Here is a 24,184-nt window from a genome sequence, read left to right as displayed (position 1 = left end):
CTTCAATGCGTATCTCGTCCAAAGACATGAGCCACCGCCTCTCCTGTTTGCGTTTCGTTTCTAAAAAGTATGTGCTCGCTACATTACTGCGAAGAACATTATGTCGCCCTCATAACGCGCAAGGGTTATATTATGAAACATCACATCTTGCGTAGCTACGTAAGATGTTTGCCCACTCGAACTATATGCCAAACATCACGGCGACGCCAACGGCAATGACGACGTCGAAAATTCGGCATGAGTGTCCCTTAATTGGTTATTGGAATAAGTTGCAGAGCGGGTACGACGTCTAAAGACATCGAACCAAGCATCTTCACAGCAGTTGACCCACGGCTCATGAAAACCTATGCAGTCTAGCCTCAAGCTTTTGCTGCTCCACCAGGTGGCGCGCGGTTAAATCGCATGTACGTTTATTGTTTGTACTTCTATTTGCATTTAAAAACAGTGTGTTCTTTTTTTTTCCTTTTCCGCTTTGGCTTTGTGCCGCCGCGTTAGACAGTGAGCCTAACAGCGCGATTGCAGGGTTGCTTATGTATTGTACTGTGCTTGATGATGCGGTATGCCTAAACCCCGAAAAACTCATTACTTACGAGCTACTGATGCAGAAAAGCGGTGCGAGGATTAAGCAGTGCACGGAACACGAGTGAGAGGGAACACGCGTTAAGTCCTATATGTTCAAAGCTTCATATTTGCCGTCGCGAGTGGCAAAAAAAAAAATAGGAAAGCTTTAGGTTATGGGAAGGGCAAGCCGCACCCAAGCGTTGGGGAACGCAAGCTCCAATGTGGGGGCCCTTCGCGCCCTTCTGTACTCGCTATGGGTTTCTTTACACCCGATGGTTAGCTTCCCGCAACGCTTGCGTGTGGCTTGAGTCCCCTAATATAAAACTGCCTAATACCGCATAAAAGAAGATAACTCCTTACGCTCAACTCGCCGATTAGGATTGTCCTCTGTTTTCATTGGACATGTATGTGCAACCTGACTCGCACAATTTCAGTTCGCACGCTCGAAGCGAGAATCCAACTCGAACAGAAGCACTACAATGCTCATTAGTTAGTTGCTTGTAGCTTTATCAGCTTACACCAAAGCACCAATACCAGAGCTTCAATTTTTCACATCATGCAAGTTTTTGTGCGCACGAACGAATCTGGGCGGTTGTAATGCAATTCAAGGTTTTTTTTTTTTTTTTAAAGGGTTCGGTGCAAAATTCGAGAGTGTTAGACGTAGTGCCCCAATTGTTTGGGGCACTACTTAGCTCAGGTTTGACGCCACGTAGTTGCCAAAATATGTTTAGTGGATATTTAGGTTTCAAAGCAGTACGTCCCTTGATATGTAGCCTGGCTTAATATGCAAGGGTGCAAAACCCAGCGGGCTTGCCTTCTTTGATTGTGGGTGGCACAATTCACTCTCCATTAAAGGGACCCTCAAACACTACTTGAACATAGTGAGAGAGTTGCCGATCCGTAGAAGAGGTTCCTGTGAGCTTGTGAGACAAATTCAATAGCACTGGATGCCACAGGTAATTCACGATATCGGGTCAAAAACCGGGAAATAGTGTTTCGTCTCGCCTCGCAATGTCGTCATCGCAAGCAAAGAATCCCACCAACAGCTACTGGCTGATTTCGTGATCAAGCAAATATTATCAGGAATGCTATTGTTGCTAATTTTGAGCTAAATAACTGTATGTATATATATATATATATATATATATATATATATATATATATATATATATATATATATATATATATATGTGTGTGTGTGTGTGTGTGTGTGTGTGTGTGTGTGTGTGTGTGTGTGTGTGTGTGTGTGTGTGTGTGTGTGTGTGTGTGTGTGTGTGTACATATAGCTCTCCCGTACTCGAGAGTAGATCTAAGCATGCAATGGAAAACGGCAAATCCGGTTCGTGGACTCTAGCCGCAATCTTAAAGGTGGCGTAGCATATGATGGCAACGGCACACCCCACCACACCACACCGCACCATGCCTACTGTGCGCTGGTCCATATGGACGCTGCCCAGCTAGAAGACGAAAACCGGTTGAAGGCGGCACGACAGGCAGTGAATGACGCCAGGGAGGCAGAGTGCATTGCACAGCTAGAAGAAGAATGAATTGAATTCGGGGGTTTTACGTGCTAAAACCACGATTTCATTATGAGGCATGCCGTAGTCGGAGGCTCCCGATTAAGTTTTACCACCAAGGTATCTTTAACCCGCCTCCCATGCACAGGACACGGCCTTTTTCGCATATCCCATCCCTCGAAATGCGGCCGCCTCGACCGGAATATTATCTCGCAACCTCATGCTTTGCAGCACAACACCATAACCACTGACCTACCGCGGCGAGTAGAAGCGCCCGAAGGAGGCGCCGTGCACCGATTGGTCATCTCTCGAGGCCACGAAAAACCCACGCCACGAAACTCACGCACCGCTTGCGTTCAAAACAGCACAGGCAGGCAACCTTGTCTCAGCGCTAAACGATGACAATCAAGTGTATGGTGCCCTGTATCTGCCTTTCGGATGTCGCTATTGGAAACGAGAAATAAAACTTCAGCGTACTAGAAGTTATAGCTAGAGTGGTACTATGAACAAACATTAGGAATAACTCGGAAGCAATATTTTTTGTAACTTGTTGGGCCAGTAACTATAGCGTATGCAGTGCAGTCCGGTACAGATAGGTGGGCGCCAGAGGCCGAATTTTCTTTAGTTTTGACTGGTAGCTCGGGTGATCTCGTTTTGTTCTCGCAACTTCACCGCACATTCTCGTTTGAACGCCCGGACAACGGCCCTGCCTTTTGGCTCAAGGTCACCTTAAGGTCGCCAACAACGGGGGCTAAAAGCATTTCGTTTTTGCATTGCCAGTCTAGACACGCCATTTGCGGTAGCTAAGCTGTCTTAAGGACTGTAGTGGAGTAGTGCTAAGCTCCTGCCGCCAGAGAGCGCCGCGACGAGCCCTCTCGCCAGCGAGAGGCTAAACTTGTGGGCAGACCCTTGCCTTTTCATCTGCCTCTCCGGCGCCAGCCCAGCGTAGCTTCTGTGCAGTAGTCGAGACGAAAGAAGAGAGAAAGAGGCTCATCCGTGCGATAGTGGCATCTAACTCCTCATATACTTGAAGAATTTCAAGCATTCTTCCGACAGGGGATTCATGAGGCGAAATCTTTTAATAATGTGGTCATTCCTTGCTTACGTAAAAAATTGTCTGACAGCCCTTTATCGCTGGACGATGAATGCGACTGCTACTTTTTAGAGTTCTGAACAGACAGTCGGCGACCATCGCTGAGCCATTTCGCAACTACGCAAGGAAAGACATGAAAGTAGCTACTCGGCCTCAAAGAAGATGACAAAGACGGGCACTGTTGCCAGATTACTATGCATTTTGAACATGTCCTCTTGAGCAAATTGGTAAACGTGTCGTGGCTGCCAACAGCGTGACTGAAGAAATGTACTATGAAAAAGCAGAGGGCACCACGCATGCTTAAAAGAATATTTAAAAATTTATAAAGAACAGCAGTTGTCCTCGCTTGTGTTCTTTTCTTTTTTTCCTGGCCGAAGAAGTTGCGTTATTATACACAGGATCCCGTAGAACGAAGTAGCCCAATTCTATAGGTTACCGAATTCATGACTATCTAAAATTTTATTGCCTATGCAGGCTGCATCACGCCGTCCTCTCTGGTGTGCATGGTGAGCGTGGTGGAGTTCCGAGGCTCGTGGAAACAGGCGTTCGACGACCGCACCGCAACGCGAGAAGCATTCTACGAGTCGGACGGCAGCTTCACGCCCGTAGTGATGGTGCACCAGACGGGGCGGTTTCGGCTCGCCAAGTGCACCGACCTGCGTGCCACGGCGATCGAGCTGCCGTACGAACTACCCGGCAAGCGCCAGGGAGCCGAGCCGAGCCGATCCAGCGCTAGCACGCCCAGAAGCGGTATTGTCACGCCAGCCTGGTGAGTCACCGATATGTTTCCACCTCAAACTTTTCGTACGCGGTGTTGACACGCCTCTAACTTTTTTATACATCAGTGTGATGGATGCTGTAAAGACAACATTCAGACAAGCGACAATTACAAAGGCAACCAGAGATGCGATGGCTTAGTCACCAAGTAGTCACTATGGCGTTGCACTGGTAAGCACGACGTTGTGGGTTCGCTTTCCAACCGCAGCGGCCGCATTTTGTTTGGAATTCCACGGAAAAAAAAACTTGCGCTTAGAATTAGGCGCACGTTAGAGTACCGCAGGCGGTCAAAATTGTTCTCTCGTCCCGCACTACGGCACACCTCATGATAATACCGTGGCTTTGGCACGTAACCTTCGGAATTTTATCGATTATATCCAGGCAAGCGAGACTAAGCTTCCGAATGGTGCAACTGTAATCCCTGCAATGCCCTCAGCAGACTCATGAGTGACGTGACATTCACGCCTCACTGTGGTGCTGGCGTGAAGTTAGCCTGCTTGCCCATGTCCCTTTGAGATTGCACGCTGGCAGGTCTTGCTCCGGCCGTCCCATGCACACAGAGATAACGTCAGTTCAGTTGTGGGCGTGGCCAGCTGCTTTGCCGCGCCGTGGCGCTCGCCGCCGAGGGCTCTTGGGAAGACTACAAATGAAACTGTGCAGGGTGATATGGGCTGGACTAGTTTTGAAGTGAGGGAAGCTCGCAGTAAAACTGAGTATGAAGAACGGCTGAGGAATATGGGAGAAAGTAAATGGGCTGGTATAGAGTGTTCAGGTATCTGTACAGGAAAAACATTGATTCACAGTAGAGGAAAAGAACTAGGAAGCTCACTAGAAAGTATGCGGCCTGTAGGGTGGACAACACAGCAACAAAGAACGTCAAGCGGAAAGTCAGAGATGCTGAGATAATCATAGGTGGCGGCAATGGAAAAGAAACCTGCCATGAGTAACTACTTAAGAGGGAAATACGAAACCGGAAAAGAAACAATTTATCATAACTCAAAGGGAAGCTCATTACTTTTCGAAGAGAGATCGGGATGCCTTAGAACACGCACCTATAAAGCAAGATATAAGAGGGAAGAAGAAGCATGTGCTTGCTGCGGTAGAGCTAGGGAAACTATGGAGCATGTTTTATTAAAATGTGAAGACGTCTACCCAGCGGTCGATGTAGGCACCACTGGCCTCGTTGAAGCCCTTGGGTTCAGCGAAAGCAGTGGAAAAGTAAACACGTCCGCAATAGGGATTAGTAAGGGGCGATTGGAGGATTGGTTGAATAAAGGTAGGGAAGCGACAAAAAACGGAGACGTACAAAAGCACAGTGCGCAATAGGGGACCAGAAAATTTGGTCGTGGTAGCTCATAGTGTTTTCTTTTCTTTTTTTGTTGTTTAACCTACGTAGGACATTAGGCAGTATAATAGCAAGAGCTTGGTGGCGCAGCCCACTGTCCCGTTCCTGAGGGGACGCTCATAACATCCGTCCGTCCGTCCGTCCGTCCGTCCGTCCGTCCGTCCATCCATCCATCCATCCATCCATCCATCCATCCATCCATCCATCCATCCATCCATCCATCCATCCATCCATCTCGTACGTCAGGGAGGCTTTAGGGCGCTGCCGCACTGTTTCCGTGGCTGCTCCGAGGGGAATAAAAATTCTTTGGCGCTGCTACACGATCTCTTACTGATTTGGATGTGACGGCTGACGGTCTACGAATGGCAGAGGTACACGTTGTGCATATTTTTTTCTTAAATGCGTTTATTTTTTTTCCCATACATACCCTCGCTACTTTCTCGTCGGTATGTAGAAGTGGAATACGTCTGCAAGGATTGTTTATTCGCCGGAGACGCACTATATTTCAGTATTTGCTGGTTATATGTATGCTTATCGTGTTGCGAGCTGTATTGAAAGCTTTCAAGTCGCCTCCTGCTCTCAGCGTTTGCTTTCATCTGTGCATTTCGTCATCGTGATAGGACGTGAAGGAAGGCTTAACATGATCCACTCACAGAAAAATGGTCCAGTCGCTCGTGTGCTCAGATTTCTGGGCCCGTTAAAGAACTGCGAGTGCTTAAAATTAATCCGAACCTTCCCAATACGGCCAGCTTCATAATAACGCAATAAATTTGTTATGTACATCCTGGAATGAATTAAATAAATATTAAACAGTTATTTTTAATAAATATTTCTTTATTTATCTTATCTATTATATTTAGCGCTGCTGTCACTATAGCACTTCGTGGTACTAACCTAAGTCATCAACTCTAATGAGGGTCACTGCCGTATAATTCTGAAATCTTAAACCCCGTTTACTGACAGGAACCAGTGTTGCGTGTGCTGAAATGCATCAGGTCACAACCGCTAGCATTCGACAGGTAATAGGAGAGTACAGAAAGAAAGTTTGCGTACTTCTGAACGTATCTGGTTTTGGCTTGGTCCGCAAGTGGACCAATCAACCTTCCTTGATTTAGTACGCCACTCCATGTGGAAATGCCCCAAAAATGCGGACACTCAGAAAAATTGCGGCAGCTAAGGCACACCAAGTTTTAAGAAAGCTTTTTCTTTTTTCCTTTTTTTTATTGATAGAAGAAATTGTTTTTGTCCTGCTGCGTGCCGCAGCCTCAAGGCTCGATGTAGCGATAATTGTGCACCAAGCGGCGAATAATAGATTATGCAATTATTTAATTATGTATTGGTATATGTAGTGGATGGCCAAACTGGCATTTCCATAACTAAAGACACTAATGAATAAAATGTTAAATACTTCCAACGCGAAAATATTATTTCCTTTCGCTCATGTCTCTTACGTCATGTATATTTCACTTTTTAAGGATATTCGTTTATAAATACGCTGCATGCGTTCAGGAAGAGATTGGGTAGAGGACATACAGTTCCATTAACGTAAAACAACCGTTATTCATTGGGGCAAATAAAAAAATGCATGACGCGACAAGAACATTATTCGCACAACCCCATGCATGCATCAAACTAAGAAGTCACAATTCCGCCCAAAAGACGAAGAAGCGATTGCGATTGAAGAAGCGAGTTTTATCGGCCATATAAGCTCGTAAACATTTGCTTAATCACTAAATTAGGAAGCATGGTGTCAAGCACGCACAGGCAAGTGTAAACGCATCTCACTCGATGAGCGCGGACATTCGTTCTCAAAACGCTGTTCAGAAGAGCGGAAGCAGAAGCGAGAGAATTCGCGCTGTCTCTCGCTTCAACGTGAACTAGGCGGCGAGAACACAGCGCGCACAGAGCTATCAGGCCTCGGCGCACCTAGACTCTGTACTCTTCGGAGATGGCTTTCAACTTTGGGCCCGTGCCATACGCAGCCACAGCCGAAGTAGAACTCCTCCTCTCCCCTTTCCGGTGCCTTGCGCGCGGTGGAGGACGTTGCACTTCCTCCCCGCTTTCCTCCCTTTTCGATCTAAATATACAGCTGTCATCCTGGGCTCATCCTCGCGCACTTACATTCGCACCTACATCATATGGCGCACTGCCAAGTTGTTATCGCGCTTGGACATCATACGGAATATCACGCGGACGCCGACGCCTGAAATGCGTCTGGAATGTCCGTATAATTTCTATCGCAATAAAACGGGATGAAGTATGTATGGGAAAATACTAGCAAATATTATAGGAACAACAGTGCACTACAGAACAGACGTACAAACGCGAAAATTGCCGCATGAGTTGATAAGTCGTCGCCATGTAAAGATCAAAAACTACAAAGAAAGAAAGAATGGCCCGACAACAACTAAACTCTGGCATCTACGATAATGTCTACCAGTCTGCCATCCAGTAGTTCAAAGGCAACAGATGGTGTGTGAACGCACGCATGATTTGCTTAGAAAAGAAATTGATAAATACAACATAAGTGAGGACTATAGATAAGACAATAACGATGTAGAAAGGCACGGGGGAAAAAGGCGCAAGAAGACTACACGGTTGACGCGGCAATATCTTCCAGGTAGGGCTGAAAAATTGCCTGCCACATGTACCGTGCAGATCTTCGGCAAGAAATGAAAGAGAGGTGACGTAAACGTGGAGACTTCGTGCGGTCGGCCTTCCACGGTCACCTCCACGGGCGCCCGATGACAATAATGATGTTGTTGTTGATGATGATGATGAGTTATTGGCAACGCCTTTGAAACGGGGCGGAGACAAATAGTCACCTGGCCTGCTTGAATGAATCAGGTATATTACACATCATTTTCATTCTAGAATTTTTCTATACATCTCCTAATCTGTTTTCTCTTCTGCATGTACCTTGTAGCAATACCTAAGCCTGTTGCGGATGCTGTGGTATGAATCTCTTGCCTGCTTTCAACAGCGGAGCTGTCTATGGCTAGGATCCCGTGATTTTTTGGCGGCGTCCTTCACCTCGACAAGAAACCCGGTGGGCCGATCTCGGCGGCCGTGAAGGGCCACGAGCAATAGGTCGTAGTTCCCCAAGGCCGAGGCGTGAAGCTAGCAGACAGCACAGCTTTCGTTTAAAGGCACAAAACCGCCCTCAAACCACATGATTAATGACGAGGCGCGCGCTGATTTTGCGCCAATCCCTCACCGGCGTCGTTTGCGGAGACCAACGTACGCATCTGAAACCGCAAACAAAGCAGTGGTTCACCCACTTCGTGTAAGTCTTTGGCCCCAGTTACTTCAAAGATCCGATTGAGCCAACCATACGCGGGTGATGCATCGATTCCCATTTCCCAAATAAGAACGGAAAACCTCTGTGTGTATCATATAGACCAAAATCACAAAGCAGTTATTAGATGGGGGCAAAATACTAAAACACCCGTGTAATTAGGTTTAGGAACGCGTTAAAGAACCTCAGGTGGTCCAAATTATTTCGGAATCCCCCCTTACTGCTTGCCTCATAATTAGATCCTAGCTTTGGCACGTAAAATGTGATAATCTAATTTAAATTTAACAAGGGCGTTTTAGGAGCAATTTGAAAGTAATAAATAAAATAAAGGTTTTGTGAACTGCACTGAAACATGTGTTTGTGTCGTATATACCGTTGAGGCGCAATATGCGTAATGGGTGCGCGTCATGATTTTTGTTTGACTAATTATTGCCCTGTATTAAGCACAACATGTCTACAGCTTCGTTGACCATATGCCTTCGCAGGAGTGGATTCGCGGAGATTTTTTTTTTCGATAGTGCTCTAAACACCCCTTGCTTATCTCGACCTCTGACGTGTTGGTGCTTCCATCCACTTCAAATCCAAGCAGAGCCCTCAGCTAACATCGCCACCTCGGAGAAGCCGCGCGCGCGCCGCATTACACTTATTTCGTGTGAAGCACGCCGAAAGGCCCACATTGAGCAAATCCTGCCAGCGCACGCGATCTCGCATGCCACGCTTTATCAAGCTGCAAACTTCAGCTGTTCATGCTTTTCGTTTGATTCGGCTATATGCGACGAGACCGTCTCCGTGGTCGGCCCATTACACGAGAGAGAATGTAGCGTGGTTCGGTCATTAAACTGGCGGTATGACAAGTCTAAAACGACGACGCAGTGACGACAATGAAGTAACGAAGGATGAATAACGTCAGTGGAATGACGAAGGTGGTATGCCGACGATAAAATGAATGCAGCGTGATGATCCCAACGTAAAGACAATGGGATAACGGCGAGTTTATGGCAGCGATGGCATGACGTCTATATCAGAACGCAGCCATGATGACGACGCCGCGGCAAAGAAGGTAAGGCGAGAATGGAATGCTTGAATGACGAAGATCGAACGACCACGTTGGGATTACTATGACTGTATGACAACGAATGCATGACGACATCTGTATTAGGATGCAATGACGTCGATGGCATGCCAACGGCGGTATAATAACGATTGAAGGACAATATCATGCTATCGAATGACAAAACAATGAAGTCAATCAACGACCAAGGTGGGGTGGCGACGACGGCATGAAGACTATGGGCTGACCATACTGAAATGATGACGATGGCACGACATCAGCACAACCATGACGGTATGACGAGAACGGGAAGGCGACTGTATGACTAAGGCAGCATGACGTCAACGGCGTGGAAACGACGCCATGGCGAGAATCGGTTAACGAAACTATAATCACTATGATGCAATAGCCACGACGGCGTCATGACAAAGGTATGACGACAGCGCAACGTGGGGGATGGCTTGAACACGTTTGACATACGAGAGCACGGTTACGATGAAATGAGAAGAGAGTGACCACAGTAGAATGACTAAGGCGGCATCACGACGATGACATCACGACAATTTGTTGATGTTCTTGAAATAATGACGACGGCATAGCGAAAGCGTGACGACGATGACATGATAATGGGATGACAATGACTTCTTAGGAGGGGCTGTATGATGAACATAACGTCGCGACGCTTCCATGAGGACACTCGGATGATGAAGTTGCAATGATGACGATGGAATGGACACGACGCAATAACGATCTCGAGTGCATACCTAGTAGGAAAATCTGATACACAACTTGGGTCACTGCGTTGGCGCAAAAGGATAGATTGATATACACACACTCAAAGCTCCTGAAGAAGGCAAATATCGTTAATAACATTATAATTCCGGTTCTCACGCACCAGTGATACCTGTGTTATCACTGGTACAGGCTTCCCAAGCCTGTACCTGTGAGCAAATATAGAAGTGAATTATCTAATTTATTACTAAAAGAAATACATAAGCAACAGCTGGCAAAGTCTTGCTAATTTACAGAAAACGAGCCAATGCACGCACGCCCATCGCAAAAAAAAAAGTAGGCCAAGGAGAAAGTGGGTTTTTAACTGGCATAGCATTATTGGCATTGCGAAACAAGTTTTTTTTTGTTTCGGGCTATCTAATAAACTATAGCCGGGTACAATTTTAGAAGGCAGTGGCATTTGCCCCTCAAAGGCGGATGCACACGAACCTCCACCAACGTGCTCGAACTCTAGACTGACCGGATGGCCGAACGGTCAGTCTGGACCGGATGGCCAACGACTCCGCCGACGGAGAACACGGCAGCCCGCGCCTCGAATTTGGCCGAGCCGTGTCATCAGGACTTTTTCTTCAGTGGCTACCGCGCTTCTATCTTCTGGACGGGGCCTGTCCTGTCTTAAGTTGTACACGGCTACAGCTGTCCCACCGGTCAACCCTGGAGACAGTGCAGCCTAAAACGGGGGGCCGATCGCGAAGGCAATCCAGCCTAAAACTGTTGGGCGCCCACGTGGACATGTGCCCCTAGCTATCTGCCCTTTCAGCAACTGGGCATGAGACACAGTGTATGTGCCACCGGGTAAGCCCCGCTCTTCAATGAACCTGTTTGACGCCTACTGGGTTGACTCTGAATGTGTCACTCAGCATGCGCTGATTTCAAGGTGGCCCTGCCCGTAGGCGCTGCGTGTCCAGAGGGACAGAGGAGACCGGCACGCCTTATACACGACGCGTTTCGCTGTTCGCATACTTGAATAATTACTGTACATGAGTTCTGGCGCCAATTTTTTGGTAGTACGAAGTGTGGCATATTTGTTGGTATTGGTATCAAGATTATATTTTGCTATTGTTTTTCTGCAAACGCAGTGTGGATGCATTCGTGGGCCCGGAGTTCTCACTGGTGGTGCTTCTACCTGAGGAGAAGAACGGCCTTGAGCTGCTGGAATCAAAGCTGACTGCGTTTACTGCAATGACCTGCTTTGACCACCTCAGAGCCCAGAAAGAAGTTAGGGTGAGCCTGCCACTCTTCAAGGTCAAACAGGTACGTGTACACGGTGAACTAGGAAAAAGTGAAAACTTCCACGAAAGCCATCTCGGAGGCTTACTATCGCAGTCGGGAGCACAGGAATATTGCCGAACATTTTACTGAACATCCCTTTCGCTGCAATATGAAATACGTTACGGGAAATGTACGCTCTTTTTCAATTGGGACGTGCCTCTGGTAGTGGGTTTACATTTTGCACTTCTAGATTTCTTAGTTATCGTAGTGGACAGGGGGACGTATACAATCGCCATGTGAAAATAAGCACCAAAGATAGTTTAAAGCGGAGAAACTACACAAGCTATATAATGTAACTGATGGCATACCTACTGTGTTAGCTATTTTTTATTTATTTATTTTAACATACTATCAGCCTTTTACAGGGCCAACATAGGAATGAGTACAATAACGTATTACATGCTGTACAACAATGTACGCTAAACACGCAGCAGTACATATGGTCAGGTATACACAAATAATATTACGAACAATTCATGACACTTAGTGCATCAGCTTGTGGCTTAGTACAGCACTATAAGGTAACAAAAACTGAAATCACGCGCCACTAAGAAGATTATTGTTGAAGATGGGTTTGAGACTGCTCGCAGTCAGTAGTGCTTACCACTCTCTCCTCCGGCAGTTTATTCCATTCTCTCGTAGTTTGCAAAAAGGGAGAATATTTAAAACAATCCTTAGAAGAAAATCTACCCTCTTTCATGTACTTTGAATGTTTATTCTTTACTACCCTGACGTTGTCTCGATTATGTAGCGTTCCTTGTTTACCAGCACCATGTGATTCATAATGCTGTAAAAAAGGCTCATCCTTTTTTGTTTCTTTCGCATTTTAAGTAAATGAAGGTTTGCCTTTTCATAAAGCGGTGACTCCGAGTCTTGTCTTCGATATTTGGAAAAAATGAAGCGCAAGGCACGCCGTTGCACACCTGCTTTTAGTGCGTTCTTTTGGTCGCACGGACCCCAGACTTCACACGCATATTCCGCAATAGGACGAACAAGCATTTTGTATAAAATAAGTTTGGCTTCTGCGGCTGCTTGCTTGAAAGTCCGTCGAATAAACCCTAATCTTTGATTTTCCTTGCCTACAATAGTGTCAACATGCCTCGTCCAATTCATATGTGCAGTCAAAGTTACGCCCAAGTACTTGAATTCGGTCACTCGAGTTAGTGGGGTACCCGAAAGGGAGTAGTTGAGCTGTAAAGGGGCGTGTTTGTGCGATACTGTCATGCATAGAGTTTTTTCCAAGTTCAGTGACATATGCCATTTCCTACACCATTCGTGTACTTCATCTAAGTAAGAATTAAGTTTAAGTTGGTCAGCTGCGCAGGTTACTTCAGTGAAAATAACGCAATCATCTGCAAATAATTTCGCTTGGATTGATGGCTCTGCTCTCAGGTCATTGATATATATGACGAAGAGTAGGGGTCTCAGCCATATCGGCGATTTATTCCAAAAGTTTCGATCCATTGGACAACTTCGCAGTTTCCTAAGACGACTCTTAACTTCAATAATAGTTTGGTGTGAATAACCGTATCGAATGCCTTTTTAATATCTAGATAAAATATATCTACTTGGTCTCTTCGATCTAGCACTTCACAGATGAAATGCACTATTTCCACAAGTTGTGTCACCGTCCAGAGGCCACTACGAAAACCATGCTGAGACTCGCAGAAGAAATTTTTGCTCGTCAGAAATTCTCTGATGTGTTTCGAGACAACGTGTTCAACAATATTGCATGGTGTTGACGTTAGTGCAATGGGCCTGTAGTTGTGAACACATTTAAGATCTCCGCCTTTGCGTATTGGGATAATTTTACCTAATTTAGATAAAGCCCCCGACGACAGTGACTTTTGAAAAATAACTAAGAGGTATTTAGCCATCCATTCTCCTTACCTCATTAAAAATGCGTTAGGAATCTCATAAGGTCCGCACGAGTTACATTGTTTTAGATTGAGCAGTAGTTTAAATATACCTCGCTCAGAAAGCAGGAGATCGCCTAGAAAAAGGAAGCAACGAGAAACGCATAAGTCGTCTACTTCGCCATTGTCTGTAGTAAACACACTAGAGAAGTAGCTGTTAAGCTCATTTGCAATATCCTCTTCATTAGTAATAAAGCATCGAGTCGTACTCAACTCGAAGATTGCCTTTTTATCTTTTGGAAAGCGCCTCCAGAACTTCTGGGGTCAGTCTTTAATGATCTTTGGCTTTGTAACACTGAAAGACTTCTGTTTGGAGTCTCTTATCCTTCAGAGACAAAGGCGGCAATATCATTACTAATAGGGATAAGATAGTTCAAGGGGCAGAGGAGTTCTATAGAGATTTATACAGTACCAGTAGCACCCACGACGATAATGTGAGAGAGAATAGTCTAGAGGAATTTGAAATCACACATGTAACGCCAGAAGAACTGAAGAACGCCTTGGGAGCTATGCAAAGGGGGAAGGCAGCTGGGGAGGATCAGGTAACAGCAGATTTGTTGCAAGATGGTGGGCACATTGTTCTAGAAGAACTGGCCACCCTGTATACACAATGCCTCATGACCTCGAGCGTACCGGAATCTTGGAAGAACGCTAACATAATCCTAATCCATAAGAAAGGGGACGCCAAAGACTTGAAAAATTATAGACCGATCAGCTTACTATCCGTTGCCTACAAAGTATTTACTAAGGTAATCGCAAATAGAATCAGGAACACCTTAGACTTCTGTCAACGAAAGGACCAGGCAGGATTTCGTAAAGGCTACTCAACAATAGACCATATTCACACTGTAAATCAGGCGATAGAGAAATGTGCGGAATATAACCAACCCTTATATATAGCTTTCATTGATTACGAGAAAGGGTTTGATTCTGTTGAAACCTCAGCAGTCATGGAGGCATTACGGAATCAGGGTGTAGACGAGCCGTATCTAAAGATACTGAAAGATATCTATAGCGGCTCCACAGCCACCGTAGTCCTCCATAAAGAAAGCAACAAAATCCCAATAAAGAAAGGCGTCGGGCAGGGAGATACCATCTCTCCAATGCTATTCACAGCGTGTTTACAGGAGGCATTCAGAGACCTGGATTGGGAAGAATTGGGGATAAAAGTTAACGGAGAATACCTTAGTAACTTGCCATTCGCTGATGATATTGCCTTGCTTAGTAACTCAGGGGACCAATTGCAATGCATGCTCACTGACCTGGAGAGGCAAAGCAGAAGAGTGGCCCTAAAAATTAATCTGCAGAAAACTAATGTAACGTTTAACAGTCTCGGAAGAGAACAGTAGTTTGCAATAGGTAGTGAGGCACTGGAAGTGTAAGGGAATACCTCTACTTAGGGCAGGTAGTGACCACGGATCCGGATCATGAGACGGAAATAATCAGAAGAATAAGAATGGGCTGGAGTGCGTTTGGCAAGCATTCTCAGATCATGAACAGTAGGTTGCCCTCAAGAGAAAAGTGTTTAACAGCTGTGTCTTACCTGTACTCACGTACGGGGCAGACACCTGGAGGCTTACGAAAAGGGTTGAACTTAAATTGAGGACGACGCAACGAGCTATGGAAAGAAGAATCATGGATATAACGTTAAGGGATAGGAGAAGAGCAGATTGGGTGAGGGAACAAACGCGGGTTAATGACATGTTAGTTGAAATGAAGAAAAATAAATGGGCATGGGCAGGAGATATAATGAGGAGGGAAGATAACCGATGGTCATTAAGGGTTACGGACTGGATTCCAGGGGAAGGGAAGCGTAGCAGGGGACGGCAGAACGTTAGGGTGGGCGGATGACATTAGGAATTTTGCAGGGACAACATGGCCACAATTAGTACATGAGCGGGGTAGTTGGAGAAGTATGGGAGAGGCCTTCGCCCTGCAGTGGGCGTAACCAGGCTGATGATGATGATGATGAAGACGATGATGATGGTCTTATCCTTCAACTCTTTTTTGAGCGCAATAATCTGTTCTAACAGATCTAAATCACGCACACGTTTGTACCTTGTTTTGTAGCGTTGTATCTTCCTTTTCAAATGGATAATTTCGCGTGATATCCAGGGATTATGCACACGTTTCTTTTTTACCCTCAAGGGCACAAACTGGGTTATGCATTTGTGTAGCAGGGCTTTAAACATTAGCCAAACTTTGTTTATATCCGTATTTTGTTGAAGACAAAGCGCCTTAACCTGTTCAAAATGAATGTCCAATTCGTCAAGTACTCCTATATCTTGAATTAGTACATGCAAGGCGCAGAACAGGACTGAAGAAGAAGACAAACAACAGGAGTCCTGTTCTTCTGCGCCTTGCATTTACTAATTCACGCATGAACCAACTAGCCCGAGGAAGAGTTTTACCACAGCTATGTCATCGGCCATATTGAGTCCCTGTAAATCGAAACACGTCTGTATACATTTCCATTGTGCTGCAACTTCAGTGTTATGCCAACGGTGGAATGATCAGAAATTCCAGGGAAAATCTCAACTTTGTGTGGCTGGAGGAACAAATTTTGACTCAGAAATATAAGGTCAAGTACAGATTTGCTGGCTTGCTGGACACGAGTGTATTCATTGAGAACTTGGTGAAGACTGCGCGAAAAACACATTTCAATTAGTGCGGTGGCAGACTCGCCTTCCCTATTTCACGGCAACACGCTATCCCACAATATTCCAAATCACCTGCTACAATAACGTTCGTGTGATGTACACGCAGGCAATGCATGAAACCATTCAATACCTCGATAGCTGCTGCGCTTGTCCCAGGCGGGCGATACACTGCACCGACTGCCACTTCGTTTACCCCCGAAAAAGTTTGACACCACGCTGTTTCTATATCTATAGGATATTCAAATACCGTATACCGCAGTCTGCAACCAATGAAAATCGCCCCCCCCCCTACCTCGGCTGCTGCGGTCGTTCCTTATCACTTTATATCCCGGTGGGCAGATTTCGTGGTCGCAAACTTTGGTGTACAGCCATGTTTCCGTCACTATCACTACATCCGGCTCGTGCTCGGTCAAAACATACTCCAGTTCAACGCTTTTGTTTAAAAGGCTAAGGGCATTAATATTAAGCATGCGAAGCCTGCGCGTCTGGTGATGTGAGTCAGATGTTAACGCACTAGTTCCAACTGCGTTCGGGTCTGTCTTTTGCTGATACATTGCATAACGTTGCTTCTTCACGTTATACCAGGCGAGGGTGGTGCCGTCAATCTTCATCTTGTCGTAAACAAGAATAACTGTGCCCGCTCTCCCTATCCCTCAAAGCACGGTTCCAAAGGTCCCGTCGCTTCTGTCTAACATCTTTTGAGTAGCCTTCATTAATAAAAATACCTGTCCCTTTAAGTTTCCGAGCACTCCGAAGTACAGCGTACCTTTCATCAAGATTAGTAAGACGCGGGAATAGTGGCCCTGTTTTGCCTGAAGAATACTTTCCACTTCTGTGCAGGCGTTCTAAACTCGTAACAGAAACATTGAGCTTCTCTAGGAAAACTCTCTGAACTACTTCACCTTTCAATTTCTCTGATGTTTCATTTGCTATCTCTGAGAGTCCCATTACGATGAGGTTATTGCTTCGACTGCGGTGTTCGAGAACTTCAAATTTTTCCTGCATGCCATCCAAACACGTACGCAAGTAAGAAATTTCTATTTCTTATTGTTTTATTTTCTTGCTTAGCTCAGGAATACTAGACACAACAGCCTCAACCTTAGCAACCGTTGGCTTTAGGTCGGTCACATCAGTCTTCAACCCCATAATTTTAGCCAGAACTTGTTCTAGTAGCTCTTGTTGAGGACCCGGTTTCGTTTCAACGCCACCACAACATAACAATTGCATCATAACATCTAAACATTCACTCGACATTGCACAAATGGCTTGTGGGCTCGGCAACACTAGCAAACCATGACAGTACTCTTTGAAACAAGCATAAAAGCGTTTGTCACCAACCTGTGTGAAGAACAAAAGTGAGTTTGTCGGTCCTTTCATCGGGGTGCCGCCAAGCCCACTGTCACCACAGCGATAGTCCACCGTCGAAGAAACCGCCCCAATCGGTGATACCTATGACCTCGGTGCTTCCCACGATGCAGTCAATGCCCGGTTGTGCAGCAGTATGAAGTCGGTTGTTCCAGTGGAATACACGGAAGCGGTCCCACTGAAGACCTCGATTTAAGGAAGAAGTCTGGATTCATCTTCGACTTGCGCTTGAACTGGACAAGACAGCAAAACCACCTGTGTGAAGAACAAAAGTGAGTTTGTCGGTCCTTTCATCGGGGTGCCGCCAAGCCCACTGTCACCACAGCGATAGTCCACCGTCGAAGAAACCGCCCCAATCGGTGATACCTATGACCTCGGTGCTTCCCACGATGCAGTCAATGGCCGGGTGCGCAGCTGTATGAAGTCGGTTGTTTCAGCGGAATACACGGAAGCGGTCCCACTGAACTCGATTTTAGGAAGAAGTCTGAATTCATATCGGCTTGCGCGCGAACCAGGCACGACAGCAACACCGCCTGCATGAAGAACAAAAGTGAGTTTGTCGGTCCTTTCATCGCGGTGCCGCCAAGCCCACTCTGCTATTTGACACAGACACCTTAAAAATTCTTGCTCGAGATCTAATTTCGTATTAGAAGCTTAGTGAATTTAACTAAGCGCGAGGCTTCTATGTGGTGGTGTGCGAATGTGCGAAACTTTTGAGGACGAACCGAATATTGTCCTACTTGATTCGGATGCTCTTGAATGGAATAGTGACTATTTGATTTGGTTCTCGAATACATTGTTCAATATTGCAAAACTAGAATATTTTCAATAGAGTTTTTTAAAATCTTGAGATCGCCATCAACCATTCTCTATCAAACATGAAAATTACAGCGAAAGTGCGACTCCTTCCCATTCTCAGTGCCCGTAATAGTGGCAGCACGTTACGCAGTTCAGAAAGCCAGGTTTTTCAAGCTGAACACGTGCCCTCGCAATAAAATGTTGTTAAAGCACGACATTAAGCTGTGCGTGTCGTGCAGTACTTTCTTAGATGCAGGACTTCTCTCATTGAAAAGAAAAAAGAAAGGTATGAATACGTTTCAATGACAGAATACCTTATCAAATGTGATAACATTTACCACGACCATTTGCGCGAATGGAAAAGTGCTTTTGCTTTCTTGTGAAGTAGTTGCCACCGCCGGTAGACATTCCTGAATTGGTCACGAAAGTGTACAGATATAATAATTGGCGAACACGCTGCGTTTCTCAACTGCATCACTTATTTGAGCTTTATATGAAGGGTGGTATTGCGCACGCTTAAAAAAGGTGTACATTTGCGAACGAACAGCTTAGTTATTTGTTCCAAATGTTCCGTTTGTGGTTATAGTATAGCATGCTTTACAATCTAAACTGCAATGACAAACTTTCTGATGTTATGAATAGCAGGAATTGAAACATGTTGGATACTTTTGGTGAAAAAGCTTAACATTATTCATTATTCGATTTAATTTGCCCCTGTCACTCTTCAACTCATAGTTTCAACTGAGAAACAGCTGTTCTTACATGCATACTTCTACTTGCAGCAGAGGAGGCTGTATTCATATGGGGCGGAAAGGCAAAAACACTAGTTTGCTGGTATTTTAGTACACTTTAAATAATCCAGGATAGTTTTAATAATTGCGAATCCCCACCATCTACTGCGCCATGCATAGCCCAATCTGCTGCCTAAGGACTTTAAGTGCACAGAATTTAAAAGGGTGAATCTAACTAAATCAACTGAAACCTTCCGATAACAACATGTTGTCTTAATGGCGCTTCACGAAATCATGTAATCTCAAGAAATTCCTTCCGATTTTATACCAAAAAGGGATCACATTTTTTACTGGTTCAGTAGTCTGACATTGGAACGAATGAAACGCAAGACTACTAATCCTTCTGCAATGGTTGAGGGTTGCGAAATAACCACTCAAAATAACATTTGATAATTTTTTTATTCACTCACTGGCTTAGCGAGGAGAATGCAGTGCTCACTCATGATTGAACGAACGAAGGGGTCATTTGAACGTTGATGAAGGTGACGCCATATCCAACTTACGCAAGACATCAAATTATTGGAACTAGGCGGTGCAAGACCTAGTGTCAACGAGGTGCATTGTTCCACATTTATTGCTGCAGCTTTTATGCCAAGCGTAGACGGACGCGAAAACGTGCTGAGTTCTTAGCATTAAGTGGATACGGGACTGCGAAAAGAGGGCTAATCACGTCACAGCATACTAACAAGAGGCCAAAGAAAATAAAGAAAAACGACTGGTGATTCTTGTCGCGAGTGAGTTTCATACAATAATTACTAGAGCTAGTGCCTGAAGAAGCTGCAAGCGGGGTGCTTCAGCGAGCATGGGAATTGTGGGAAGCACATGGATTTGCTTAAATTTCATCCTTCTGGCTTCAAACGGCTTCGTGACAATTGTAAACTCTTCATTTCCAACTGAGTATTGTGAAATCAATAAACATTTATCAAAAATTTCCTACGACACGATACGAACAGAGGACCTCTAGCACGGAAGCCCGATAGTGAAAGCGTTATGCCACGAATGTATGTATAGGATTGATGGATGGATGGATGTTATGTGCGTCCCCTTTGGAACGGGGTGGTGGGTTGCGCCACCAAGCTCTTGTGATTTTATTGTCTAATGTCCTACCTATGTTAAAAAAGAGAACAGAAAAGGGAAAAAAAACACCGTGAATTCCCATAAGCAATGTTTCTGAAGCCCTATTGTGGACTTTGTTTTTGTACGCCTCCGTTGTTTGTCGTTTCCCTACTTCCACCAATATTCCAATCGCCTCTCAGTAATCTTTATTGCCGACATGTTTACATCGAAAACCGGCATAGAGCGAGCGCCCTTATGTATTTCTCGCTGGCAAGCCAGAGCTTTGCGACGCTTTGCGCGTTTCGTTTTGGCCACCTCGACAGGCTGAACCGCTGCAATTCGTAAAAATTGGGCGCGTTCGCCGAGTCTTCTCCTGGTAAACAATAGGTTGTTCTAAAATTTAGAACAATGAAGGCAGAAAAGCGTAATGAGCAAAGCCACAACATTGTACAATAATCCAAAAGCACGAATATTAGAGAAATCGATGTACTACTGATCATTCCCATAGTGGCTGAGCGATTGCAGCGCCAGAGTTCCCTGTGGTAATTATTAGTGCGAAAGCTTAGGCTGTGTTCCAATACTCCCTATAGATGACTAAGTAGAGGGCTAAGTGGACGGCGGCCATCCTAAAAATCGTCTCAATGCTCACGGAGACGTCGAAGTAGACAGCTTCACGAAGACAGCATCGAAGTCAAAAACGATGCAGGCTACTTTCCTGTCCAAACAAGCTGCGGCTGAGCAGGACGCTTGGAAAGCCGACAGAAATGTTGTCCGCGCACAAGAAAGCGTAGACACGCTATCCTACGCTCTTAATGTAAGCTACATCATATAGTTCGTAGGTTTGAAGGTGCACGTGCTTAAAATACAGAAATAATGTATGCTTTTCTCAACCTTTTCTTGTCGCCGCGAGGTGGCGGCATGTCGCAGAAGCGCCTTCCAGACGGCTCGAAACGCGCTTCATTATTTGGCCTCGAAGCTGCTTCCTTAGCTGCATACGTAGATGGTCTCCGATGCTGGCCAGAATGGGAAGAAACGCAGAAAAGGCGACGTAGTTCGCATTGAGTGGGTAACACAAATGGCCGTCGGCGCATGCAAATTGTAAAAACACGTTAAAAGAGCTCGGATTGACGTGAAATTTCTCTCCGCAGTTTGCTATAAACACAGAAAATTAACGGCTTCGAAAGAAAAAGTTGGCAAATTTTGATGTGGGTGAAAATAAAACCCGGGCCTCTGGGATGCCAGACGAGCACGTTTCCCAGACGCCACAGCGGCTCCACGGTTCGTGTTGACTAAAGGTGTGCCTAATACGTGCGTCATTTTACACGCCAAGTCGCAGCCATTGACGCAAGGCATGACCTAGTGCGTGCACAATTAGGCACATGACGGCGCAGCTAGTCGGGAGGAGGCGGCGCCATGTCATGATTATGTAAAAAAAGTGCGTATAATAAAAAAGGAATTATATCCAAATGAACGTCTCCTCGCGGGCTAGTGAGAGCTTGCGCGCACAAGCAACGTGCGAAAAAGAAAGTTTTCACCAAAGGAATATAATGCTATTTCATTCCCACACGCGAATAGTCTCAAGTATATCTTTCAAATTTTCGTAGGAAACACTGTCCATGTCGCCACCGCTGCCCCTTAATTAGGCGGGAGTTTCCGCCATGTCATCATTTTCGCCTAGCGAGCTGCTCATTCCGCGGCAGTGCGCTGCATGTTTTTGGTCTCGACGTGAGCTGCTAATAAGAGCAGCTCTAATGTTGTCTCAGGGCGTCTTTTCTGGAAGCACAGGAGATGTAAGAGCGACCCTGCAAGATACCGAGAACAACCTTCCTGCATAGTTCATGGAACTCCTAGCTGTAGCTGCTGCTTCCTTCAGACGATGTTGTAGCCCATTTAGCGCTTCTAATATGGTGAATGAATAAACCAACACATGGCACTCAATGATGGCGTTCCTTTTAACGCGATAGCGTTAAGGAGCTCGTGTCGCAGAAAAGCCGGTGTCGTCGGCGTCGGTGTCGGCGTCGGCGTCCGCGGCGTTGGCCGTGAGCGATAAATCAAGGCAGGCACTTCATAAATAAAAAGCAACTTCCAAGATGGGCTGGGTGGGAATCGAACCAGGGTCTCCGGAGTGTGAGACGGAGACGTTACCACTGAGCCACGAGTTCGATGCTTCAAAGCGGTACAAAAGCGCCTCTAGTGAACGCGGTGTTGCCTTAGAAACGAGCTGTTTCTAAGGCTCAGGCGTGCGTCGCTTGCTCAGGCGCACATTTCGTTGTCGCGCCGAACGCTGCGTTGCTCGACGCTCACCGCGTCCGATGCGGGGCGCGTAGTCGCTGCGCCGTAGCCCATTGTCTTACACCCCTTGGCGGGTCGACGGGAACGCTGTCGCGTTCCACTCTTGAAGGCGAAGCTTAAGCGTCCTCCAATTTTTTTTAAGTACCATATATGGTCAAAATAATGGAGGGCGTATAAAAGCTTATTCACGATGAGAAACTTCACAAAAAGGGGAACCGTGTTCGGCATTTTTTACTCCGCGTTACCTCTGGAGCCGAGAACTTGAAGCGAAATAGTGCAGGATAGGGTAGGTGCCTTTTGCTTGTTAAAGCTAAGCGTCCTTCGAGTAGTAGGCTAGAGCGTCTTAGCTCAGGCCGACCTCTCTGCCTTCTTTCAAACAAATTCTCTCTCCCTCAAGCTTCCTTGCCGATTTCGAGGCAATTTTTCCTATATATCTAGCCTCCAACACGGAGTGCGGTTCACGGGATTGGTGGCGCCATCTAGAAACGGAGTAGCGAATGAGTCGTACACGAGTTTACCATGGAGCTTGATACGAAAAGAATCCGAGGACACATAAGCACTTGTTATGAGTTGTGAATAAGAAAGTATTAATGTCCAACTGAACAGCACAGGCCGGTCCTTCGAGCTGTGAACTCCTCGCGGGCAAGAGAGCACGTTTCGAGTTGGCGTTACCTACGCGCCGTTAGAACGCAGGCGAGAGCATGCGCCGATAGCACAGGCTTCGGAGAGCGAGAGTTGGCGTCGCGGCGATGTCACGGCAACGGGTGTTCGCTTTCGCTCACCTTTCTCCGTCGAGGCTCCAGCTAGCCAGCGCGAGACATCGTCACGAGCCCACTCTGGCTCGCTCGTGACGTCGTGGTGTGCTCGTGACGTGGCGTCGCAGCCATGGAAATTTCGCCGCTACAGATGCCGCCGCACTTATCGCTCAATGGGCCATTTGACGCTTTCTTTTCAATAATTAGCAGAATAAACTGCGGCGCTAGTGTCTACGGGAGCGGCAAGCAGGGTGATTCACCAAGTACGGGAATGACGGTTAGTACATGCCCATTTCCGTAAACTTCGTGCTTTTGGCTTCAAATGGCAGTGGGAATTTGCAAGCTCACCATCTTGAACAATGTGCTTTGTTGTATACACAAAATAAACATTAATAACATTGTCCGACAGCACGATTTGAATACAGGACCTCAAGTAGCACACAAGCGTGATAGTCAAACTATTACGACGCGAATGCATGCGACAAGCGGCAGAGAACAGCCTTTCTCGCAAGCAAGGCGGCGCGCTTTGATTCGCAGTTGCGCTAGCATAAACTGACGCATCATAAACACTAAGATTGCAAAGAACCTCTGAAAATTCAATATCCGGCCTGTTCTCAGCAAATTAAGTCATTTATTTCTCTAACATGCTGCTCTTTAGTGGTAATATTTATACTTCTAAAACCATACCTGATGTGCACACACACGTGGTTATTGAGCTATTCACACAAATAGTGCCGCGCGTTGCGTCGATGTCAAGTAGAGTTGAGTCTGCCTGTTTTTCCTACCAGCAGCGGATACACGCGCAGTTCACCGCCGAAAGAGGCACCACTGACAGCCACTTCGAG

General features: G+C 46.0%; 1 protein-coding gene across 2 annotated transcripts in view; it reads left to right on the top strand.

Annotated features, from left to right (window-relative positions):
* LOC142563609 (serpin B3-like) overlaps nucleotides 1-24,184 on the top strand; it is a 36,469-nt gene that overhangs the window by 370 nt on the left and 11,915 nt on the right. For both annotated transcript variants that reach the window (XM_075674185.1, XM_075674186.1), the window contains exons 2-3: nucleotides 3,646-3,940; nucleotides 11,514-11,688. In XM_075674185.1, coding sequence (XP_075530300.1) covers nucleotides 3,646-3,940; nucleotides 11,514-11,688 — 470 coding nt within the window. The remainder of the gene's footprint in view (nucleotides 1-3,645; nucleotides 3,941-11,513; nucleotides 11,689-24,184) is intronic.

Source organism: Dermacentor variabilis, chromosome 11, assembly GCF_050947875.1.
Source record: "Dermacentor variabilis isolate Ectoservices chromosome 11, ASM5094787v1, whole genome shotgun sequence".
NCBI lineage: Eukaryota > Metazoa > Arthropoda > Arachnida > Ixodida > Ixodidae > Dermacentor > Dermacentor variabilis.
This window is presented reverse-complemented; position numbering and strand designations above follow the sequence as displayed.